At 45.8% G+C, this 25,285-nt stretch overlaps 2 protein-coding genes across 6 annotated transcripts in view; both read right to left on the bottom strand.

Annotated features, from left to right (window-relative positions):
• Positions 1–11,042, bottom strand: part of LOC135400215 (serine/arginine repetitive matrix protein 1-like) — a 75,252-nt gene extending 64,210 nt beyond the window's left edge. For 4 of the 5 annotated variants that reach the window (XM_064631975.1, XM_064631981.1, XM_064631976.1 and 1 more), the window contains exon 1: positions 10,856–11,041. In XM_064631975.1, coding sequence (XP_064488045.1) covers positions 10,856–10,912 — 57 coding nt within the window. In that variant the 5' untranslated portion in view covers positions 10,913–11,041. Of the gene's footprint in view, positions 1–10,855 lie in introns of all 5 variants that reach the window. The other variant, XM_064631978.1, reaches the window with a different exon arrangement.
• A 7,042-nt stretch (positions 11,043–18,084) lies between these two features.
• Positions 18,085–25,285, bottom strand: part of LOC135400211 (uncharacterized) — a 28,650-nt gene continuing 21,449 nt past the window's right edge. The window contains exon 8 of the mRNA XM_064631969.1: positions 18,085–24,494. Within this exon, the coding sequence (XP_064488039.1) occupies positions 23,217–24,494 (1,278 nt within the window). The 3' untranslated portion in view covers positions 18,085–23,216. The remainder of the gene's footprint in view (positions 24,495–25,285) is intronic.

The raw sequence follows: 25,285 nt of genomic DNA, 5'->3' as shown, positions 1-25,285 counted from the left end.
AGCGATATCTTGCGACGAAGCAATAAATAAATTATAATTAACCATTTATAAAATCAGTTAGACAGTATAATAATTTGCTACTTGTACGGCATCAGGTTCGCCTCATCCACTTCTGTACACAGTTGCCCCATAGTAGGTTCCTTGAGGTCGTGCTGGCAGGATCAGGGTTTCCCCCGAATAACATAAGTTGAGAACCACTGCACTACAGTCATATAATCTCGGTGTACAAATTACGAGTTTGCGGCTCGAAAGTGCAGGGAGATGTTTCCATCTAAATGCTGTGGGGACCGTGGAACAAAAGGACTGTCCGCGACTGTCCGTTCCCTGAGTGGGAGCTTTGGTTCCCACGGGGTACTCCGCCCAACGTCGACCAATATGTGATTCAGCTATTGAGTGACCTGTGCGCACCTATGTGCGGGATGTTCACGTTGGCAAATAGGCAAAAGAAATTGTCCACCAGTAACCTCACCGAACAAACGCGTAGGACCGTATATATCGTTCGCAGCCTTGTGGTACAGCTTGGGACAAAAGTTTACCGAACACCGGAGCGTCACATTTCTCTATTGGAACGACACCCAGGTTGCAAACAGGAGCGGACACCTATACTGAGAGATGGATAGAATAGCAGGTCACTCGTCTCTTATTCGCTCTCCTCCGAATAGCTAGCAGGCTGCCGCTCTGATGAAGAAATATGCCAGTGCCGTGTTCAGTAAACTTTTGTCTCAAGCCGTACCTCGAAGGACCTCAACGTGTGTCATCCGTTCGTTCTTCAGCCTTTTTTCGTTCATTCATATTCTTTTATGCTTGCGAAATAGTGCCCGCAAATAACTGCGGGCCTAAAGTGCAGCGCACCGGAAGGGTGACAAATATACCCGGGCACAGTGAAACTTTCAGCACGTTGGTGCAACAGACTCATAGTTGTTCGCAGTGCAAGAAAGGGGACACAAACGCAGACATATCGCGCAAGGCTGAATAAGCAGCAGGACATGCACAGCCAGCGAACGCATTGATTCTAAAAATAGGGGGATTGGGGATGGATGTCCGCGAGGTTTTCAATGAGTTGATAGTTCTTTGACTGGTAAGTTGCAGCACTAGCTGACATGTCTGAAACAGCCCAAGAACCTCTCGCAGACGACGTTGACGGCCATTGCTTGCTGAATCCGAAAGTGCTGGCGGAGAGCACTGGGACGAAATTAGTGAAGGAGGCGTAGATGTCGAAGGTTGCTATGCATATTTTATGACTCTGTATGCTCTCGGGCAAGCCATGCTCCGTAACGCCAAAACGTTACACGAAACACCCACGTAAACGATCGAAGAGACGTAAATTCTACGTCAAAAGCACGTCACGAAACACAGCAGAGACAACATCACATTCGAAGCAGCGTTGCAACGCTATTGTCCATGGATTACAACGTTATTGTGTACGATGAATGAAACCTCACACAAGAAATCACTGTATGTCGAAAGTCGCGATGAAAATCTACATAAACTAACTGTTTATACGCGGAATAGGAAAAAGGATAAATAATGACTCGAGACGATTCTATTAATAAGGACAAAAAAAAATTAAAAATAAAAAATGGCAGGAGATGGTATCACTGATGACGCCGTTTACGAACAGAGGAACGAGAGGTCCTTGTGACTGTTAACTTTTGAATTGGAAGACTTTCTCTTACTTATTGGTAAGCATACCAAAGTCTATTGTGGACGTATCTGTCATTTAAACGGCCTGACAGGTTTCTTCCGTATTTTTTACCACATAGTGTTGTCAGCAAGAAAGAAAATCTTTGGCGTTCCGCGCTGTTGTGTTTCCCCATACCTACAGAAACGTGCGCGTGAGAAAAGCCTTGTCGTCATGAATCTGTAAAAGAGCCAACGTTGCAATCTGCAACTTACTATTAGCAGCGGTCACTGCAAGAGTTACTCGGTATCGCAACGTGTTCGTTTTCTTTCTGCTTCTCTTATTCAGTGTCAGCACCCGCAAAGCAACGTGTAGGTAAGGAAATGCAAAAAGCAGAAGAAGGAGGATGGCTTTCCTCCGTGGCGAAGAAGAAAATCATGTACATGTACAGAAAGAACAGAGTGCCCCAGTCCAGGAAACCGCAGGGGAGACAAAGCCAGTGGTCTCCTGTTCCAGGCACGTACGGGGTCTCACCTGTCTCGAAAAAGAATAGGCGAACTGTTTGGGCCAGAGAGCGCAGAGTGCTTATTGTGCAACACCGGTCAGGAGGAAGACTTCCAACATATTTATACGACGTAAACAACGAGAAATAGCCGAGACATATCTGCATATCTGTTCGGAGATCAGAAGAACCAGGTTCGATTCCCGGCGTCAGCACCTCTTTTTTTCTTGAGTTGTTTGAATACATTTTATATGTATGCCTGGCCCTGCAAAAGACAAGGGATTTCCCGTCGAAGTCCATTGAGACCCTACTATAGGCTTCAACCCAGAATGTGAGGCTGAACATATCTCTGCGATTAAACGACACCTCCTACCTGGGAGAGGGCAACAATAAGTCAAAAAAAGGGCTGAACACTACCCCCCCAGCAACAACAGAACAACAGTGGGGTATTGGACGCTCGCGAATCAAGAACTAACCGCGACACCCAGCGCACTTGCCACATATGCTATACAGTGGGCCAAGTCTACAGTAGCGGTAGCTGGCAGCACCCAACACCTAGCACAGCCAGCCACGCCAACACGCAGAAGGGAGTGCTCGCCCAGGACCCGGGCAAGACCACAAGCCAAGCGGTGCCGACTGCCAAGTCAAGCAGATCCCACCCCGCCACCGCATCGAGGCTCTGCATCGAGGGAACCCGAGCTCCACCTTGTGAACAATAGACTGTTGTCTCTTTATTTTACTTCGTTTTATTCTCCTGAGGATAGAGCCCGCCCTGATCGGTGTGAAAGGGTCTAGGCGCACCCGAACCTAAAGAGAGAGAGATAGGACAGCAAGAAGGAGACGGGGGCAGTGATTTATCCAAACCCCCCTGCACCCCCCAAATGTTCAGTGACACCACCTAACTTTTTCACCTGTGTACCCCCTACAGTGGGTGCGTTTGTGATTTCAGGTTTAGACACATGCCGGTAATGATATGTTAAGTTGTAATGACGTAACTAAAATAATGAACCCCCCCCCTCAACATTTTCCAACACCCCTCCATGCTTGGGATTCTGGATAAACCACTGGACGGGGGGTTATAAGTCCTCGGCCCACATCAGGAGGAACTGTGCCGACATCCGTCTCGAAAGCCTGTCGGAAAACCCAGGGAAAACCTCAAACCAGCAGAGTCGGTGGAATGATTGGAACCCATCCAAGCCCAGAAGGAGCCCATTGTTCTGCGTGGCTATGAGGCCATCATCAGTGAACGAATGCTCCTATCCACTCAGCCATGCCGCTGGTGCAACGCTGATATAGTTACAGCTGTGGCGTACGCAGGCGGGGTTTCAGTGGTTCAACCTGCCCGATGTCAGCATGACGCGGTCTACCGAGAGTCGTATTCAGGCACCGCTGGGGGCGCTAAGGCTGCAGAAACCGAGAAACCGCGGAGTAACTCGCTCTGAGAATCCGAGGAACCGAAATATGAGCACCGATCCATGCGAGTCTTTATTTCATTGTCATAAATCCCCCCTAAACATCTTCATGAAAATAAAGTTGTTGTTGTAATCAAACAGTGTTGAACGTCTGGAGGCTTACGTATTTGTCCTTAAACGTAGCCCGCCTCGGCTAACTCCCGTTGTTTACGTTGTTGTTGTACTTGTATTTCGGTTTCTGCACCGGTAGGGGCCCCTAGCGGGGCCTGTACACAACTCCCCGGAGACTCCAGTATATCCGGGACACTTTAAAAGCGATAAAACCCCCGTGCCGGGGAACAAGTCAAAAGACGACACAACACACAGGCACAGACTGACGAACAAGGATTTATTATTATCAAACCTGGTTTATATCCTCTAACCTAACCAACAACGCCCTCTTCAGCAAGGTTCCCAATCACACCCTCAGCATGCCTAGTGACTTTATCTTTATCAAAAGCACAGGACTTATCTTGCGTCCCTCCTGTTTGCATCTTCCAAAAACTTTTCGACTGGAGCAGTTATCAGCACTGAAGGCACACTCACACACCTGGACCCCGCATTTTTTATACTTAAAGCTTCACGATATAATAAAGCACCGCCCTTATTACTCTTATATATTATATTATATTACTCTTATATATTATATTATATTATTTTATCGTTTTTATCGCTTTTAAAGTATGCTGCACCGAACAGCCCAATTTTTAACCATTTTCGATATCCGGGACATCGCTCATTCGAATGCACGGGAGCCCAAGTTTCGTTGCTATTTTGATTTCTAGTTTGTATGCTAGTTTAATTTCCACGAATTTTTTTGTTGGTTTAGCACGCATACATGCGTCGTCGTGTGCCACCGGAAATTTCGTCCGATGAACGAGTTACCTATGAAATGCAACTTACGTTTCTCTGCACACACACTGTAGTTGCAAAGGTTTCGGTGCAAGCTATACTTTTTCTCATAGTTTGTGAGGGCCCGACAGGTGGCGTGAAGTAGGAAAAAGTACACTTCACTTTCCTGTCATTTATTCGCTCGTGTAATATAGAATATACAGGTTGTATATAGATCCCGTGATATAGAATATGCCTATATTGTCAGGCCTTGTGGCCTTTGGTCTCGCAGTCCGTCAGTGTACTCTGCAAATAAAATGAATTCATTTCGATACAATCTACCGTTGTATTTGCGTCATTAAAAGACGTGGTACGGTAGATTGTTCAGTTTATCGCGGAAACGCCTCTCTCTCTCACCCTCAAATGGTGTGCGCAAAAGGCGCGACCTTGCATTAGGAACGTTTGAATGCTTAAGAAATCGAAAAGAGAGAGAAGGAAGTTTTTGGAGCATCTTTCCCCACTAGAATGCCTAGTATATCCGTAACAAATTTAAACATAATTTAATTAAATTGTAACGTAACTGCCTTCCAAATGAAGTTTTTACTTGGCACCACCAGTTTAACTGGTTCTAATTCTGCGTCCACCCGAAGAACCCCCCCTTATCGCCCGTACAAGTCATAAGAAAGTAGGGAATGAAGTTTGCTTACCCCGCACGCGCAGCTCTTGTGCAGAGAAAGCACGCTTTACAGGCACCCCCGTTCGGGGGGGGGGGGGGGGGGGGGGGATATATTTATTAGACGAAAAGGAAAAAGACGGGGGAAAGGTCACCCAAACGAGACGTCGGCTTGCTATTCCAGAAATAAATAAATAAATAGAAAGAAAATTAAGAAATAATAAATAAATAAAAAGAAAAGAAAAGAATTAAAGAAAGAAATAGGAAGGAATAAGAAATAAATAAAGAAAATTAAGAAATAAGAAATAAATGAAAAGAAAAAGAATTAGGAAATAAAGGATAAACTAACAAATGATGAAGGAAGGATGAAACAGATGAAAGACAAAGATGACAAAAAAAAAAAAGATGACTAACAAACGGTGAAAGAATGGTGAGATGGATCACAGAAGATGACTTTAAAAGGAAAGCATGGAAGCAATTCGGGATTTGTTTGTATTCCCTTTGGGCACCTGCCTAACGTCCGAGCAGTATTCAATCGACCACTTATCACAAACTTTGGGGAGTAGTAATCTGGCGCCGAAGAGGTTGTTTCGGATGTATTGAAGAAATTCGTGCACACTTGGCTGCTCAAAATGTTTCACTCGGAAGTTTTTTATTCGCCAATCATTGGAGTTAGCGTGTTAGTGTATCATATCATTATCCATCATCATATTATATCACGCAAACTTTTTTTTTGTAACTGTGCCAGAGCCCTGCCGACGTGGTCAAGGCTGCACACTTCTGGAAGTTCCCGCCGTATTTTTTCTACTTTTCTTTTTCGTTCAGTCGCCCGCAAACAGCACATGACCTGTCCTAGATAATGTGGGACTGTGCGAGATCTTGCCCCTCCCTGAAAAACTGTATTAATTGTCCTGCGCTTTAACTTATATTGGTTGTGCGGAAGAAGTATGGGCCGCTTCTAAACAGAGCAGCAGTTGGGCGGGTTGGTACATACCGTATAGAAGAACGATGAACATAAGGACAGGAGGGACAACACACGGGGACAACCGCAACTTTCAACCTTCTTTACTTGACATAACATAAAAATGAAATGAAACATACGTTAAGATTCTTCCGCGTAAACAACAGCGCCAAAACCTTCTTTCTTATTGGCTAGTTCTTTTATCTCTGGAGTTTTCGACGCGTTATTCGAAACACCCTGAATTGGCAATAAGAGACAACTGTTTTTCGGCGAGGGCTGCTCTGGCCTTGATGCATTTCTCTTATTCCTGTTTTATCATGGTTATCTCTGCAGCGTGACGCAAGTGTAGTACATCATTTGATCTGCGTACGATTTCCATGTTAGTAGAGAGTTTTAGTGCATCGTACCTTATCGCCTTTGGGTACGTAAGAGATAGCGTGGTGGTTCTGCGTGCGCGAAACTCTCTTTATGTTTTGCGCGTGCGCAGAACCACCAACGCTATCCCCTACGTACGCAAAGGCGATAAGGGACGATGCACTAAAACTTTCTACTATTGTAAATCGGTAAAACTATCCGGTACTAAATTGTTTGTAAACTATTGTAAATTAAAGCAACTTTTTAATTATCAGTTATGGAAGGCGCTTGTCCTCAAGAGGACGAGAGTGTTGAGACGCCGCAAAGAGCCGTCACCTTTTCGGGCGAGAAGCTCTTCACAGTTGAAGCAGCCTACAACCACCAAAAGGACCATGTGATCCTTCGTAACATTCAAGGCTCATCTAGCCCGCGCGATGATCTGCGCATTCGTCACCAAATCTCCGCTAATTTTCCTGGATCCTATAAAGTCAAGATAGAGAAGCACAACGACCAGAATGGTATCATAGCGAACCACCAAGTGCAAATTCCCCCTCTGGAGATAGACCATACGCGTTCCAGCGAGACTCAGTGCCAGCTCGCGAAAGCGAAGATGGTCCAGGACTGGCGCAAGAACATCCTCTGCGACTTCATCTTGGCGCAGGAGTGGTCAGTGGATCTCAGTCAACCCTCTCGACTTTCACTCGTATGTTCGACTCGTATGTTCAGTTTAAAATAGTAAAACTATGATGAGTATGGCAACTACACTGAGAAGTTATATTGGGACTCTTTGAAGAGGCCCATACTTTTTCCGCATCCTCAGTCTGGTCTTATCAACACACCCAACCTTCTGTACGTTGTTCAGGAAGATAAGGGCATCTTAGCCCCTCCCCTCCGTCCATTCCCCTCCGTCGTTAAATCCATTTTATCCGCAACAACAAACACAGATCCTACGCAATTAAAAAGGTACAAGTACCAAAATGTTACAAGCGGCACGATCGGCAGTGACGGTTGACTACCTGGCTATAGGCTATACAGATCCGACAAATATACGCGAACTTGAAAGAAGCTTTTAAGGCGGAAGGATAGCTGGATCACTTCAACTGCAATCGAATAGGCATCATAAAAAAAAGAGAAAAAATAATGTAGTACTCGAAGCAACGGAGATGGCTGCAAACATGTATACGATGAGCTACAATAAAACGGAGAGTAAAACGAGAGCAGGGAACATGTTTTCGGCAAAAAACACTTCTCAATTTGTCATTCCGCTCGACTCAAACATGTACATTACCCGGGGTCTTTGGGCATTCTTCCAAAAAGGTCTCGTCCGTAAGGAAAGCAGTTAAGAGTCAAGTGTCTTTGTCCGTACATCGAGAAGATTAAAACAATTTAGCGCCTTTCCCTACGAGGGAAAGGGATGCCTATGGATGCGCGAGCCCTGAAATAAATGAAGGGCGAACAGCAGCTGGCGATCGGTTTTCAGTTGTTTTCGTTGCATCGCTTCTTCTCATCGGTAAGTTCTGTCAGTCCATTCAATAAGCAAGGTAGGAAATACGTTTACTGTTGGAGGAAGGCGGTTGCCACCATGGGTCCGCGCCCAGGAAGCTTCGTACCTCCGTTCACTTCTTAGGTCCTTGTCCTAGCTATACTCCCCTTACTACACTAGTGCGAAGCTACTAGGAGCTCCACAGAACTTCCGTTGCAGCTTCCGCAAGAAATTTGGTCGCTCGAAGCCACACTGTCCTGCAATGAAAGCACGAAGGAAATACTCGTAGAAACAGAGCACTAAGCAGTGTGCAGACTGCGGCTATAATCCGTGTCTCACCCTCTTCAGAGATCGCTACACTACTATAGGCGAGGATTCTTCGATGAAGTATGGGTGCATTGGCCCTGGCGCGTCACGTGTGCAACGACCAACGACGTGTTCTTCAGCGAACAGCGACGGGGACAGGTTAAAATAATAGAGGATTGTGTTGCCCTACATGTGTCCTGATCGGCGATGATGGAATGTCCCCGAGGGCGGGATGCGCTGAGGAGCTTCTCAACCCATGGATTCACTCCATCATAGATTATGGCATGGTGCGGTAGTAGTAAGCCCGCCATAGTAGTAGTGACAAGTCGTCGTCGTCGTCGTCGTCCACGGGGAGCCACAAAATCGTTTCCACGGAAAACGGACAAGACCTCGCTTCTCACGCGGTACAGAAGACACTATACCGAAAGCTAACAATGCTTTCTACGTGCCTTCGATGGAGAGTAATCTCCTTTCAGTCGCAAGTTGGACACAACCACGCAACTTCGCACGGAGTTAACTTTCAGGATGTGTATCGTATCCTTTATATGTATTTCAGCTGCGAGTACCAAAGGTTGCACAGCTACTCGGAATATCTTTCCTTTCTACTTTCTGCCGTCGCCTTGCTTTCTTCCGCGCCAATAAGGGTGCTCCGCTGATCTGACGTCACACCACGACGGAAGGAGATGGGCGAGATCTTTTGTAATCTAATTTTCTCAGGAAATGCATCGCTTCCCAAAGGAAATAGTTTGCGTAGCAGTTCCCGAAGTTCAGTTGCGTGGCAGTTCCCGCGAAGGTAGTATGTTCATATCACGCGGTATAAAGGAATATACGTATATGTTCCAAGTGTCTCCCATGCTCCTTTGGACAGCGGAGGAACTCAAACTGTCTAACCGCCGGCAGGAGACAACCTTACGTGTTTACATGTTTTGAGTACTAAGGTACACACTCTGGGTGTAAGAGTCATGATTCGTTTTGCTGTCAATGTACCTCGCAGTTCAATTACTACAACAAAATGGGCGTAATTTCAATTGAATAAGGGTAGTTGAAGAAAAGTCAACCAGGCGGGATTCCAACCCGGTCAGAACCCGCGGCCTTTTTCTTCAACTGCCCTTATTCGATTGAAGTATGCAGATGGGCTATGTGAGGCTCCTTTTATGGGCGTAATTTGTTCGACAGTACCTGTCAGCGATGATGGGCAGTTGTTAAATATGATCCTGGGGACTTTAGAGTATCCGAATACTGTATATCCCTGTGACGTCCTTGGGAATAGTATGTGGTTCACTGGGAGGGACACTGCCACTGTCTTACGCTGTTACCGAACAGGGAGCAGCATGCGCTAGAAGGCAACGCGCGCTTTCCTTTTTCTCGGGATGCCGCAGTAAAGCAGTCTGCTTTCTGCAGCTTTGTCACTTTGTTGGGTGCATTTCTTCGCCGAGAAGGAGCTGTAGTAGCGACACGCCTACACTTAACATCCAACGTACGGTTCGTTACATGCATAGCGTTTCATTACGCTCTATAACATGGGAACAAAACGTCACAGAAAATCCAGAAGGAAGGATAGTAAGTATAAAGCGTTGTTCGGCGGTATGTCAACGCACATGCTTAGCGGGTAGCAAAACATAATGCTTCGTTTCAAATATTGTATCTAATACAGCCCGAAGGTGTTGCCAGCATGCAACCTATAGTGTATCTTTGTATCGACAATTTTTCGAACCGCAAATTATGATGAATCATGTGAAAGTGCCAGACACACTTTTTTCTCAGCTTTCGCACGTTGTCCGTGAAAATGGATAATGAGCATGGAACATAAACGCAAGTAACGTAACTGGCAACTGATTTACTTTCTCCGTATCTCGCTCTGTCGGCACTCTATTATGCCGTTTATAATCCTATGGGCGTTTTGCATAGCCGCGCATGCCGCATGCAAATGACACGGTCAACTTCGCTTGTACCATCTGCGGGGGTATTGACCCGTACGATGCCAGACTGATGTACCGCGCAATTCCCGACATTATGACCCGATGCCCGCAAAACAAGGTCGTCAAAGGGTTGAGGAACGTCGATTGTCTGCCGGTACCGTTTGAGACGAAACATCGAAAGGCGCGCAGACGACATAAGGATATGCCTCTCTCCGGAAGTCAGGTACACGGTGCGGCATGAATGCTTCCGAATCCAATAAAAAGGCTTATAACGAATTTCTTTTAATGGTACCTCAGACTTTCTCCTCTTTACTTTAACGGATCATAAAATGTTCGCAACACCCTTTGAATGTTTCTTCAATATGGTATGCATTTGACGCTGTTGTTTTCTCGTTTTTCCTGCGCTACATTGTAATCGACTGCTCAGGTCGCATGCATTCCAGTCAGTACATAGCAACTACGCGCAGTGCATCCACTTCACCCGATGCACGGAAGGCAAAGGTAAAGCCACCTTTACAGGAACACTTTATTCGAGCTGCAATTTCGAGCGATCAAGGAAACATGATCTGTCAAACGCGCGTTCGCAGCCCACAGTAGCGGTGCATTACGACCAGCACGCAGACAAGTACCCCGTGTCTCGTACAAAGAGGATGGATCCCGTATATGTTTCGTGCAGTACAGTTACACTGACGCATAATGACAGTACGACTTCTCTGTTAGGCCTAGTAAAGTTTGGAACGAAAGTGGGCCTTACCTTGCTTTCTGCCGGTATCGGGCAGGTACGGCATAGATTCCAAAAGGTGCTAATCATGAGCCTGCCGTTTGCAACTCCTCACGCAGAGGCCAACACTAGCAGAGACGGAAGCAAAACCCCTGGCGTGCCGGGGAGATTTCGAAAACCTCGGCGATGGGCGGCGGGTCTCGAAACGCTGCCAGCCGTTGCGATTTGCACTACTGCGGCGGCCCTCTGGTGTACGTAGCGCCCTCTGTCGACCGCACTCGCCGTCACCGTGGTCGATGCCTATGCCAGCTCGTCAAGTGCGGAGATTATTCGGACGAAGATATGTTTTGACGGCGTTGCGTTGCTCTCGAAGCAGGTGGGAATGAACTTATAGAAAAGAACGAGGGCCGATATGTGCCGAATCGCGAGGTCATAATTCCAACTCTCTCTCTCTGCGACTGTGAGGTTGTTTGTACGGGTTCGGTTGTATCCGCAGTTCACAGTCTGGAGTGACAAAAAATACTAATAATTCAGGATTATGGAGAAAATGAGATAGATAACTCGCGTTCTTTTTTTCTCGTCGAACGATAAAGTGAATTGTGGGCACCCAAGAAATGACACAGAGAAAGGACAACCGACGTTTCATTCCATGACATTCTCGCATTATATTCTCGCTTTTTCCATAACCTCCGGATAGGATAATCGGGTACGGCTCCTTTCTTTATTCTCCTCGCAGTTACAAACAATGACATTATTCGTTACATTTCCCACAACATAACACCAACATATATGTTTTTTTTTTTTATGTATAGAAAATGTTGGGAAAATTGTCAAAAGATACGCTGAAAGAAATACCGTGTTTGCGCAGGAATGGCTAGTCTCAGCAATGGTGTGGCTTCCTGATTCTCTGAGGGCCAACCCCTATCCTGCCTTTTCTAGCTGTTTTCGACTGCTTTTGTGTGTGTGTGTGTGCGAGTAACTTGTAAGAAAGTTGTTTGTATTATAATTATCGGTTTAATATTTCGTGACTTTCCCTTGCAAAGGGAATTGCAACATATGATACTAGCACCCCGAAAAAGTATAGTGAAAGTCCGATTGAACGGGAATTCTACCGGAAACCCAGCCTTCCCCATAGATGATGAGAACATACGCTTTATATATTTCACCTAACGTGTTACACAATACTATTTGAGAACCTACTTGTCTCAGAATTACGGGGTCAACGGTACGTTTCTTCGGCAAGCTTTCACCATGATTTCGGAGCACTTTCCAGTCGCGAGATTGAATATTATGAATTGAACTCAGAAATTAAGATTGCTCGTAATTATATTCCGCTGCTCCGCGAACGACTGACGACATCAAGAAGCAGTCCCCCCCCCCCCCAATCTCCATACGTTCAGCGCTTTTTTATATCTGGGGAAGGCTGGATTTAGTGCAGGACTTCCGTTTAATCTGACGTATTTTTTGTACAAGTAAAGGTACAACCGAGTTTTACACGGAACCAAAGAACCCTGTGACTCTTGCGAGATTACATGAGTACGCGGACCCAAAGAGGCATGGATGTGATGCTAACTTCATTCTATCCTTTTTCAAAGAGACTCGCAAATAAACCTGCGTAAAAAAGAAAATTAAAAAAATAGAGAAAAACATCAAACGGAAACGGCGGAAATAGCGGAAGTGTGCTTGTCCTGCATGCACCACTGCTGCGCCGTCAAAGCACGCTTTACAGTCCCGTCGTAACGCGCGTTTAGAAAAAAAAAGAAAACGTCTTTTTCACAGCATACCAATAGAGAGTTTCCGTTGTAGCGTACACGATCTCATTCGTGTCCGCGGGCCGCATTGAGCCATGGAGGAACTACGCGGGCCGCCTACCCCGGGTTTGAGGTATAGACTGTTTCTGATATAGATGACACAACACAGAATGTGTTACTTAGCGTTGCTCAATCACAGCGTCAGCGATCCTTTTTATTTGCTGTGTGCGGAGAAATCTTGGCACCACTTTTTTTTAAAACTATTGCGTCAATATCGGGTGAAAGCGATCGCGCAGTTGCAATCTTAAGGACTGCGTTGAGGTGTTCGTTTGTTGGCTGTGGGCGTGACTTTGACTTATTCTGGTTCATCACAGAAAACAGCTGCTCGCAGACGTATGTTGACACAGTTGTCTCGCGACGTAAGGCCACGAATTATACGTATGTTGTATCGATTACGAACAGGTTTCCCTACTAGAAGGTACGTATAAATTCGGATACTTTCGTCCAACGTTAATATAAAGCGAAGCTGCGCCAACTTCGACGAACTTGTTCTTATCGGTGCGTCGCAACTGCAGGTCAATCAGTTCAAGAGATAAACTGATGTTCTGAGGCTGGAACAACATAGAAGGGACAGATACAAACAAAGTCTCAAACAGCTGGCTAACCTTTTCAGTGACTTTCATCTATCTTTCGTCAATCAGTTCCATTTGTACGTCATCAGGAACGTTGTCCCCAGCTGCGGAAAATGGAGAGCCAAAAGGCTCCGTTTCGAGTCTCCTGAACTCGAAGAATATTTGCGCGAATTCACTCGAGAGATCACCAAGCCTGCGCCTGAACCGGTCCGTTTCTGATGGCATTGAAGGCACCAATATTACAGATCGGCCGTGTAGGCTTTGCTGAGAAATTTTGGTTACAAACACATGGTTTGCTCGAGTCATCACAAACACATGACAGTTACACAGTTACACACAGTTACGAACACATGGTGGTCATTACTACTACGACTTGTACTAGTAATGTCAATGAAGTAATCATACTCAACTTTCACTTCAACACATCATACTTTCACATCACAACAATCATACTTTTAATCATAATCAACGTTTAATCGCACGATTAGGGGTTGAAAGTTCGACGCGTCGTCTTTCGTCGTCTTCGCTGTTGTCAGGTATCAACCGGCCCCGTTCGCCTCTTTCAATGGCAACAATTTTCTAGCACTAACCAACGCAAGATAAACTACACGACTACACGCAGAGCGCAATCATAACGCTAGGACCGTTGATGAAGCTTGGGCCGATTTTCTTTTTTTTTTTTTTTGCTTTTTGCTCGGGGGCCATGCGGGTCGCCACCTCGGCACCCCTGCGCTAAAGCCTCGTTCTTCGCACTCACTGTTGCGCACCCACTATTTCCATGCGTACGCAACACTAAAACTCTGTAATCATTAAGTTCGTAGCTTTCAAATCGACAGTCATTGCTCAATACGTAGGGATATTTGCAAAGCTCGTTGAAACGATCAGGAAGGCCGCCAGTCGTGAAGCGTAATAATAATATTCTGTTTTAGGGAGGTGCTTGCGGATGCTGCCACGTAATATCGATATCGGACGCGAGTGAAGGCACGTTCGCGGAATATTTCGTGGGACATGCTAAATTTTGCGGTACATGCTTCACCATCGAGCTTGAGAACGCTGAAAGCGTGAGGATTTGCCGGGATTTAACCGGTTTCTCCCGCAAAACACAGTCCCTATATACAGGGTGTCCCACCGAAAAAGAACCAGGGGCTAAAAAAAAAAGGAGTGCTGGACACAAATGGAACCAACTGTACGTGTTTGGCAGTTGTGTGATCTATCAAAAAATATTTTTTTCATCGCCCTTTGTTAATTAATTAGTGGTAATTAATTTTCTAACTTTTTAATTATAAAAGCTACGAAGTAGTTCCAATGAGAACATCTGATCTCTTCGGTCGCCTGATACCAAAGCCGTTTTCAGAACAAAAATCCGTTCGATAGATCGTCCGCAAAAAAAATCGTGAAGGCACACCTTTTTTTTTTCTTCTTTATTTTGTTCATTGCGCATCTTTGAAGACGCGTCTTTCCTTCACCCCAGTTTGAGAGAGTGAAAGAGCACAGTGCCGCCTCACGCGTCGTAGATGAGTTTTAACTTGCGGAAACAAAACAAAAACAAATGTATTGGGTGACTCTATCGCAACTGCCCCTTATCTTGGGTTGCATTCTCTGTTTTCTTTTAATCTTTTTCCTGGACGCAAGAGGCGATAGTGTGCTCTTTCATCCTGTCGTATTGGCGGTGAAGGAAAGACGCGTCTCTAGAGATGCGCAATGAACAAAATAAAGAAAAAAAAATGTGTTCCTTCCCGAATTTTTTGCGAACGATCTATCGAACGGATTTTTGTTCTGAAAACGGCTTAGGTATCAGGCGACCGAAGAGATCAGATGTTCTCATTGGAACAACTTCGTAGCTTTTTATAATTAAAAAGTTAGAAAATTAATTACCGCTAATTAATTAACAAGGGGCGATGAAAAAAATATTTTTGGATAGACCACACAACTGCAAAACACGTACAGTTGGTTCCATTTGTGTCCAGCACTCCGTTTTTTTGTGTGTTTTTTTTTAGCCCATGGTCCTTTTTCGGTGGGACGCCCTGTATAGTAGCGATCACATCAACAACATCCAGCTTGTTTGGCTTCTCATGACAGGTGAACCGTGTCTTAAACGGAACACTCTATAATGCCCAAATAAAACCAAACTTTATGCTTAGTACCACTATAACGCAAGAAACGCACAATTCGTGCAAATGTTAAAATAGAAGAAAAACGCGTTACGGTGAGCTATATAAACACCTCCACACTATTGGCGAATTCGGGTGGTCATTTCGTAGCAACTTTTTTTGCCAGATCTCGAGCAGTCATGTTCGCTTGGTCAAAATGAAGCAATCTCGCATGTTAGCGTGGCGCTTTCCGAGCGCTCGAAATTTGCCAGCTAGCACATTTTTTGCCCGGTCTCAAAACGATCGAGCAGCAGATTGCTCAACTGTATCCGGTGTCGTCACATCCGCACTGCAACGGTGGCGAGTGCCCTCATTGGCCCGCATGTTGAAATCACGTGGTTTAGCAGACGACAGAACTCGAAGACGGGCGACCGCGTGACGCCCCTAGCGTGATCCAAGTACCGAAAACCGCTAGATTCCTAGCAATCATGTTCGGGTGGCAACGGTCACGTGATCCAGCTCGGTCGCCGACCTAACAATTTACAAGCGCTCGGCCGTGTTGCTACGAAATGACCACCCGAATTCGCTATATGGCTCACCATATTCTCTTCTTCTTCCTCTCAAAAGATGGCCGTGAGCCACTGGCACGACTATCGTAAGAATTGGCGCTCGGGACCCAACTGACACTAATGTCTTGTTTTTCTTTTCTTTTTTTCTTTTTCGCCCGTGTGGCACTGGTATTAGTCAGTTGAGTAAGTCATTGTAGTCGTCAACTAGAGTTCAAAGCTCGTTCTCACACCGCTCCTCTTGGATCCAGGCCCTTCCATGGTGAACTTTGACGTCAACGTTTAAGCTTAATTAGATTTGTGGAATCTGAGAACGAGTGTAGAATGAGAAAAGGAAGTTTTAATGAACGCAGAATCGATGTCCACTAGTGTCGACTTTGCGAAGTGTCATAAAATAGTGAAACCGCTGCAATAAATCACACGCAGTGATTGGGTTAGACTTGCTGAAACGATGAATACGACCATAGGCGAAGAATTTTCGATCTGCTGGGGCACAACGCCTCCCCCCCCCCCCCCTCCCTCTGGGAAAGTTCCTGGGGCGCTCAGGCCCCCCCAAGCCCCTGCGCAGTCGGCGCCTATGAATATGACAGCCCCCGCCAATTGACATTCGGCGTGGTTTGCGCGCGTAGCGCGCGTATTATTTTTTTTGCAACATTCACTCACGTTATGGTTGTCGTGATATCCCCACACATGCAGATATTGTGGGTGATGCAAGGCATTGGCTCTACCACCGGCTCTGCCACCTGAGCTTGTCCGGCAGACTTTCCAGACGGATGTCGGTACGGATTTACCCTGAAGTCGGCCCAAGAGTTATGTTAACTCTCCAGTGTTGCTCATTTTGCGCTTCTCGTCGTGACGCCACTCGCCGGGTACAGGCTCGAGAATTCCATCTATTCACACGCGCGACATTCCCAGAATACTCCAGCGGATGATGCGAACAGGGTCGGCGAGAGGGTGGGGCGGCCAGTGATGGTGCCCCGGGCCACTTCAGGGGCCCGCGGGACCCAGGGCCCGTCATAATCATATAAATAAATACTTTGTGTTATCGAGACGTGAGGAGGGGGCCCGGGCGTGACCCATCCCCGGGGTTTGTAATTTCTCTCGCCGGCCCTGGATGCGAAAACCATCATAGCTTCTTGTTGCCACGGGAGCGCGAGTGCTGAACTGGCTCAACGTCGTTCGCTTTCGTGCCACGGGATATTCCGTAGCAGACGACAGTGCCCACAGGGTGTCGTCTGCCAACGCCATCTAGATACAGAAGCATGACGGTGGTGAACCGGGCAAGTTGGTATGGATCCATCGTAGTAAACTAACACTGCAACGAGGACTGACAGGGGAGACTGACTTCTCCCCTGTCAGTCCTCGTTGCAGTGCTAGTTTACTACGATAGATACAGAAGGCCCGCTTATCGAAACTCGCAACTGATTGCAGCTAACTTCGCAAATTTGAACTTGTATACTGAAAGCGCAACACGCTTTAATCAGTCTCGAGAAAAATATGGGCCATGTTGTGCTTTATTTTGTTTTCCCATTTAGAACGGAGTACGTTACTGGCAGACGACAGTTGCTGCCCATGAAGCCGGCGGTGATTACGACCGCTGAAAGCCACGTTCGTGATTGCCTACGGCCGTTGAAAACAGGATCCCAATTGGCTGACTCTTAGTTTTTACGTCACGTCGACGGGTAAGCAGGCTTTCTGTACCTAGGTGGCGTTGCGTCTGCTATTGGCGCAGTACGTTACTCAACACAAAAACGCCCAAACACAAAACTTCCGCCCCGTGAGCAATTTTTGCTTTTTTCTTCCACTGGAATATTCCGTAAGGCTGTCGCTAGTGTGAATACACGGGGGCGGAGGCGAGCGACGAGGAGAGCACGCGACAAACATATATTGCGCAATAAGGAAACGCCACGAGCTCATAGCGACTCTGCTAGCGGACGACACAAGCAAAAGAGCGGATGAAGGAATATCACAGCACATGCGCGAGATAGTCAGGTGGTAAAGGATGGTCACGTGTACTCGATTAACTCTGACGTTGTCCGACCAACATTTCGCGCGATAGAAATTCGCTCGTGCAGGTACCAGGTAAACCACTCCCGTCGTCGTGCAAACACGCAAACAAAAACCGAGCCGACAAAGTTCGTTGTTTTACAAGCACACCTTCGTTAAGCATACAACACCTCTCTTAGTACACGGAGAAAAATAAAAAAAAGTTAATTGAAAGAATCCAATATAATGCTTTATTGGTCAGGTGAACGCTCCTCGTACGTGTGGTTGGCATAGCTCCGTGAAAAAAGATCATATCTACAGTGCATTTGGACACAGATCCCCACCAGGGACAAGAAGCTTTACTACAGGACACGTATTCTACATTATGTACACACAAGTACAAAAACAGCATGCCATGGGTACGGCTGTACAGGGGGTTTGTTCTGAGGATGCCGACTCAATGGGAGCAACACAATACGTCCACGGGGTAAACCTGGATGCGAATTTAATTTCCAAATTACGACCTATATAATTCGAGAAACTTCATTTTGAATGAAGGAATTGTGCAAGAAGGATTATTCAGCTGCAACTAAAAGACAAAAAATGGACAAAAATTCCGGGGCAGACGGACCTGTGAAATTGCTACGGGTGATACCAACACAGAGATGATTCCGGACGTCTAGGCTTTAATTCAGCTTTTCTTTTCAAAAACTGCACTGAGAGTGAGCCGATACGATAAAGACAATTCAAAACGGTTTCACGCCTAAACTATGTCTGCTCAAAAAGAAAGAAAGCCAGCTTCAACTATTTCTGGATTACGTGTAAATGACACGAGATGAAACACCCACAAAAACAAAATGCTGACTGTGATATTGAAAGGTGCACCAGAAACTTCCCAAAAGGGGCCATAGTTTGTCTGACCTATTGTCTTCCTGAAAAGCCTTCTGTGTACATTATCTGGATGAAGGTGGTGCATACCATGCTGGCAATGTGAAAGTGCATTTGAAATATAACAGCTGGATGGAAGTTACTGCCTATGTCTTTCATCTAATCTAATGGTACAGCAGCTGAAAAATTTGCAATCTTTTATGTTGCTGCACTCTGGGATCTGCAGCAGGAAAGGTTCTCGAAGCCTACATGACTGTATTTCTTTCGCAAAAACGGATGTGTTTACCAGCAATCAAAGCATAAAATGGCTGACTGGTAACTTTCGTTACATTATTCTGGGGTTCGAACAGCTATGGAGCAATATCAGGTAGATAGCCCTGGATGACATGACCTGTAAAGCTTCCTTTCCTGTGTGACACATCAATAGAAAATTCTTATATGGATGTTCCCAGTGATTAGTGCAGTCATCTCTGCACAGAAGACAACTTGCCCTTTTCAAGCTGCAGATCAGTGCATACTTCTATTCTGTGGACTTTTATTCGTGGGATCCAATCACAAAAGGATGTTGCAAGCAATGAGTTCAGAAAAACGTATCCCACTGACAAATTTTTATAAAAGAGTGTCCCCTGCAATTATTAAGAATAGGGCTCAAATTTTTTGTTTTTGTTAAAAAAAATGCTGGGAAATAACAGTCTAATATAGCACAGAACTTTTAATGTAATTCACTTTTTTAGTAAAAAAAAAACCTGAGGAAGACAGATGGCATTCCATTCTCTTACAATGACCAACACAAATGGCAAGCAAACCCAATTGCTAATGTTCCACGGGATGTTCTAGGTCATATGTTGCGGGATGTCTACAGTTTCAACTTGCATTCCTGGGTATCTTTTCCACTTGGCATCAAATACCAAAAGGGACTGAATGAAAAACTATGGAGGCCCCAATCAACACTCGATGGATTCAGCCGTAAATGCTTTCGCCTTACTTAAGAGGAAACACAAGTGGCATTTTCAGAAGCAAACTACCGTAATGGCAAATCATCAAAACCAAATGCACAGGAGAGAAGACAGCCGCCATAACGATAGCTGTTAACAATAAATAAATAACTACGTTGCTAAAATCACAATTCAAGTGCTCACCACAACAGACGTCAGCATGAGGCTATATGCCTAATTAAAATAACTTAGACACGTAGATTATATCCTCTCGCGGGGTGCCGTACATGTGCATACTTAAAACGGGCAAGGTGGCTACCCTGAGAATGGGCACCTTGGAGGTACTCGTTTACGAATGGCAAAATAAATGCTCAATTAACGGTGCAACGTAAACGACGTAACATAAGTAAAACGTAAAGCTACACAGACAATTCTCGTGTCCACGTTTAGAACTAGCTTCAAACAAGCAGGGTTCCTCAATCTTCGCCTATTTTTAATCCGACTGGCTGACATCGCTCCAGGCAAAATGCAAAGGATGCTTGCAAACACCAACCTCAGAATGTGCCCATACAGTGAGCTCACCCAAGAGGTTTCAAACGCCCCTGAAGTATCTGCACGAGGGCGCACGTTGTTTGAAGGTATTTTTTGTTTTTTGAAAAGGGCAGCCAGACACAATTTTAATGTAAACTAAGCTTGTTCAGCCTAGAACTAGAACACTGTACTAGCATGCAGGTAGTGAAAAAGAAGAATGAAGCGAAAACATGCGCGATAACAGATATAAACACCTGGACATGCTGTCTGTACATCCTATGGACAAGTCATATCGAGGATACACAATATGTAACTGAATCACGCCTGTCAACTCGTATTACTTGCATTAGCATAAGGCACGGACGGGTTCGACGAGCTTCATATGCAGGGGCCCCACCTGCTTGGAAGAACAGCCAGGTTGCACAAACACATGTTTGTAGTCATCCATTCATACTTGTGAAGGCAATCCAGCAACATGTCAGATACACTCAGCCCTCATTTGTGAAATGCGCCATTTTTGCAATCAAGAACAATCAGGGTGATAACGGTTCCAGTGCTGTTACAGTCAACGCAACAGTATTACTGTGACTCGAACTGAGTATCAGCATGGTCGTGTAACTAACATAGCCCCAGCTCAGCCGTGCAGACGTTGTAACTTTTTTTCCCGGTGTGGTTTACCCATCAACTTTAGCAGCACGTGCCACACGCTGACGCCTCAGAGTGAGCGCTGATGTTCCTCATGTTAGTACAACCCCCTTTATGGCACTCTAATGAATACGGTGATTATGTAACGGAAACATCGGGGTACTACGGTACACCCTTAAGGGTAGCATCAATTGTTACACGGCCCTGCTGCAGCACTCGTGACTGTGAGTCATTCCATTTGGTCGTCACAATGTTGTTGGTATATAACAGCAAAATCGGTTGGTGTAATCGCTAAATGTGTTTCAGGCTATCGGTAATAATGTTCTCGGAAATTTTTGAGCAAAGTGGAATGAAGACATTGCGGTACCAATTTACAAGCAGCCCCAGGTGAAGTTAACGGAACCCATATCAGTAGGAGGAGATAGTTTTTTTTTCCCACCAAAAGCATCCAAAGGGTTCTTGGCACATGCAGATCTTAGTCTTTGATCAACAAAGTACATACAGTCGAAGTCTGTTTCAGACAGGAATCTCAGATGGAAAGCGCATAGTAACACGAGCTGTCGAACAGCCTTACCTCACAATGAAGAGAGCGATCAGGCTATGCCGTGTTTCACTATGTTGCAAAGTTACTATTCAGCTGAGCTGGAATGTTTGCAATCATATTATGTGCAACAACTAAATCGCCATTTTCCCATTAATGAGGATGAGGCCATTTCCCTGTCTGTGAGGAACGTCACCCTGCTTAATTATCGAACCAATGGAACATTAAAAGAATTTTGAGGTAAACAAATCCACGGCAATCAGCAAACAAAAGTCAGCTGGCATGTCCTCGAACACAGCGACGTCATGTCGCACTTAAAACTCCCTATTATGAACACCTTGTGAACATCTTTCAGGGTTATCGTGTTATCTGTCATCATGAATTATCCTCTTATATCCACGCTGTAAATCTCGTGAAACACCCCCATTCCATAATACTGAGATGCGTCGGAGCACCATTCGTCCCAGGTTTTAAGCCACTAAGAATTCAAAAAGTCTCTGAGCTTTCAACCCAATAAAATTATATGAAAAATGTTTGATTCTAGAAAAAAAAAAAAAACACTGTCTATGAGCTAGATGAGCTGAGTCTCATCATAACAAGACAGAAGTTTACCGACAAGCTACATTTCCATGAGCTGCGTAATTTTGTCACTTTTTTCGTAGCTCTTAAATGTCACCACATCCCCAACTAAGCCAGCAAAGTAACAAAATGTCCGCCAAAAAGTGTCGCACTTTTTGTAGGTGTATTCACGAGCCAGGGAAATAGTGAAGATCAAACGGGGCGCTACATAACGAATTAAAATGTCACTTGGCCATGCAACAACAAACAAAGGGAGCCCTCCTTTTATGGTCAATTGAACTCAAATTTTAGCTGATGTACTCGAAGCAGCTCTGATGTGCCCAATTTTGGTTTAAGTTTACCTGAACTGGTCTCTCCGCAGGCAGATCACATACATGGTCGCTATGGTTAGCAAATGAGGCTATGGTCGGAGGCTGTTCCTTACGCTGCCTTTCTTCCTAGAGCTTAGCCTCTAACATGTTGTACGAGCTCATAACAGCACGAGGTCCAATTCGTAATGTTCTGGAATGATATTATAGCAGATGCTGAGAAGCAACTCGACCACAGTCCTTGGAAGCTCTCTGATGCTTTTCTGCGCAGTGTCTTCAGGCACTTACAAAGGGAACACGAGCAAAACTTTCAAGGCGCCAGAGAAAACAATCGTAATAAACCCTACGATAAATAGCCGTAGTTAAACTACCAGCGCAACCCCGAACAAGCATAATGTTAAAACTTAAACAGAAAAAAAAAAAAAAAAAAAGTTTGTGTGTGCATCAGCAAGTATGGTCATTTTTTTACAGGATATCCAAGATGGTTAAGCGTCTCGCCCTAAAAATGAGGTGTCACGTACAAATTGCGAAAAAACAATATAAAAACACCCTATGAGGGTTGACTGTATCCAGCATTAAAACAGCTAAAACCACATTCAGCATCTGAGCATGCACCGCGGCTGTTCCACAAGCAGGTGCAGCATTTTCTCGCAGATGAAGAGTTCCTCCGTACTCCAGTACATCCGTTAAGTAGTGTGCAAATCTTCTCAAAGGTAGCCCCACAAGCATCACCAAATGCACCGCTAGGTCTCATTAAAATGATCAGGCCTTGTAGCAACTCAAAATGATCCACTACGATCCCATCAGGTATGTATGCTACATAGCAGCAACTTGCACTTTGCACACACGCTGGTGCACTCCTTGTGGAACTTCACTGGTCCAAGTTCGTCGTACAGCACCAAAGACAGTGACACTGTAGATGCTGATGGCATTTCTGTCCGATCACCGAAGATCAACTGTCCTCATCATCCCACAGTCGTCTGACGGCACTCTGCTCTGTTCCATCAGCGGTTGATGCAGTTCGTACGGGGGAGGTGTCGGGTCGTCACGAAGTGGCTCTTCGTCCATCAGCGGTGTCCCAGGATCATCATACTCATCGAACGCCTCTTCTGCATTGCCCATCTGTTGATGCTGCATCGTGCCCATCTGCTGCGGCATTGCTCCCATCGGCAGGTGGCAATACGCCGTGTTGTCCAGCGGCATCTCCATCCGCGGCACGGCAGCCGCATAACTGTTGCTCCCCATGACATACCCGGGCGGAGGAACTGACATGGGCTGAGCATTCATCCGTGCTGGCATTATGTAGCTGAGTGTCGGCACAAACGGACGCGGCGTCACGGCCGTCGCCACCTCGAAGCGCGGCGGAACCAGTTCCCTTGCCGGGGGCAGGTACGCCGCGCTCACCACTGGTTGACGGATCACCTCGCACATGGTTGTCCGAACAGCGTTCATGTCGTACACCTTCGGAGGCATGCAGCACATATCGCTGCTCCAACCTTCCTGCACCTTTGGCCGATTGTCGTACACTTTCACCGCATTTTCCTGCACCATATTAGTCCTCACCGGCAGGGATATGTCCCGCGGCTTTGCGTCACTCTTCTCTTCCTTCACTTCCGCTTTCCATTCTGCGGCTTTCTGCACGTTGTCTGCAGGTTCGACCTTCTCTCCCTTCTCCTTGCCCTTGAGTTTCTCTCCGCTCCTCTCCTCGTGCCCTTCTTCCCTCGCCCGTTTCTTCTCCTCCTTGAGATCCTTGCCAACGTCTTCCCCAATGAGCTTTCTCTTCTTCACGGGCAGGTCTTCCCTAACCCTCTCCCTTTTCTTGTGACTATCTTTCTTTGAGGAACCTTCCCCTACCTTGCTTTCCTTCCCTTCCTTCTTCACTGCCAGATCCTTCTTGGAAGGGCTACCCTCTTCCTTTCTCTTCTTCCCCCCCTCCACTGCGGACTTGGACGCGGCACTTGACGACGAACCTTTCTTATCGCCGGCGTCTTTAGAAGAGTCGCAGCGTTTGGGACCGGAGGAGACCTTCTCGTTGCGTGGGTAATACTGTCTGAGCCGGACGTGCCACGCGATGCTCGTGACGGCCGTCACCGTGCGGAACTGGTGGATGATGTTTCGTGGCAGGAAGTAGATGTCGTTGTCACAGAGGGAGATTCGTGCGTACCGAATTCCTTCACGCCGCAGCTGGTTGAGCTTTGCATCTTCAACCCACTGCACACACTATAAACAAAGAGAGATATCCGTCAGTAAACAGCAGCGTAACAATGTGGATGACATATGGCCATTCCCCACGGTAAACTATTTCACGGAACCAACATACATGCCAGCTAATTCGAATGTGATGAGACTACAAGATTACATATCATCACCTGAAGGTGAAAAATTACGAAAAGCTGCCAAGGTGATGTGGAGACAAGAAAAATGCTTGTGCGGACAAACACTTGGGGACAGGTAGGATGGCGCACCGCTTTCCTCCTCACCCTGGCTTGTTCCAAAACCATGTGTTCGGCTGTATGAATGGATTGCACGTGTTGTATGCAACATATATTACGATGCGCCACAATGTTGCCAAAATTATACGTGTGCACATGCATCCATGATAGCCATCATAGACATTACTCACCATCACATCATGCACAATGATGTGACGTTGAGTGATGAGCTATGGCATGATGTGACCATAATGTGGTGATGAGACACCTATTTAATCATCGTTAAAATAAAGTTTCTAATGTTGAGTGATGGGCTATGACACGATGTAATGTTGAATGATGGACAGTTATGTGGTGGGCCATGTTGAAGCCAAATCATTGGAGAAGATGTTCATGCACAATGGTGGGCAATGATGGGACACAATGTTGATGTCCAATAATGGAAACTGATCATAGATGATGTTAACATCCAACAATACGATGTCGGTGTTGGTTTCACGTGCTCCAATATCCATGTACGCATCATGGGATTTTGCTCATACCAATGTGGAGTAAAAGTAAAATACAGTCGCAAACTAA

The sequence above is a fragment of the Ornithodoros turicata genome, chromosome 7 (genome assembly GCF_037126465.1).
Source record: "Ornithodoros turicata isolate Travis chromosome 7, ASM3712646v1, whole genome shotgun sequence".
Taxonomy (NCBI): Eukaryota; Metazoa; Arthropoda; class Arachnida; order Ixodida; family Argasidae; genus Ornithodoros; species Ornithodoros turicata.
This window is presented reverse-complemented; position numbering and strand designations above follow the sequence as displayed.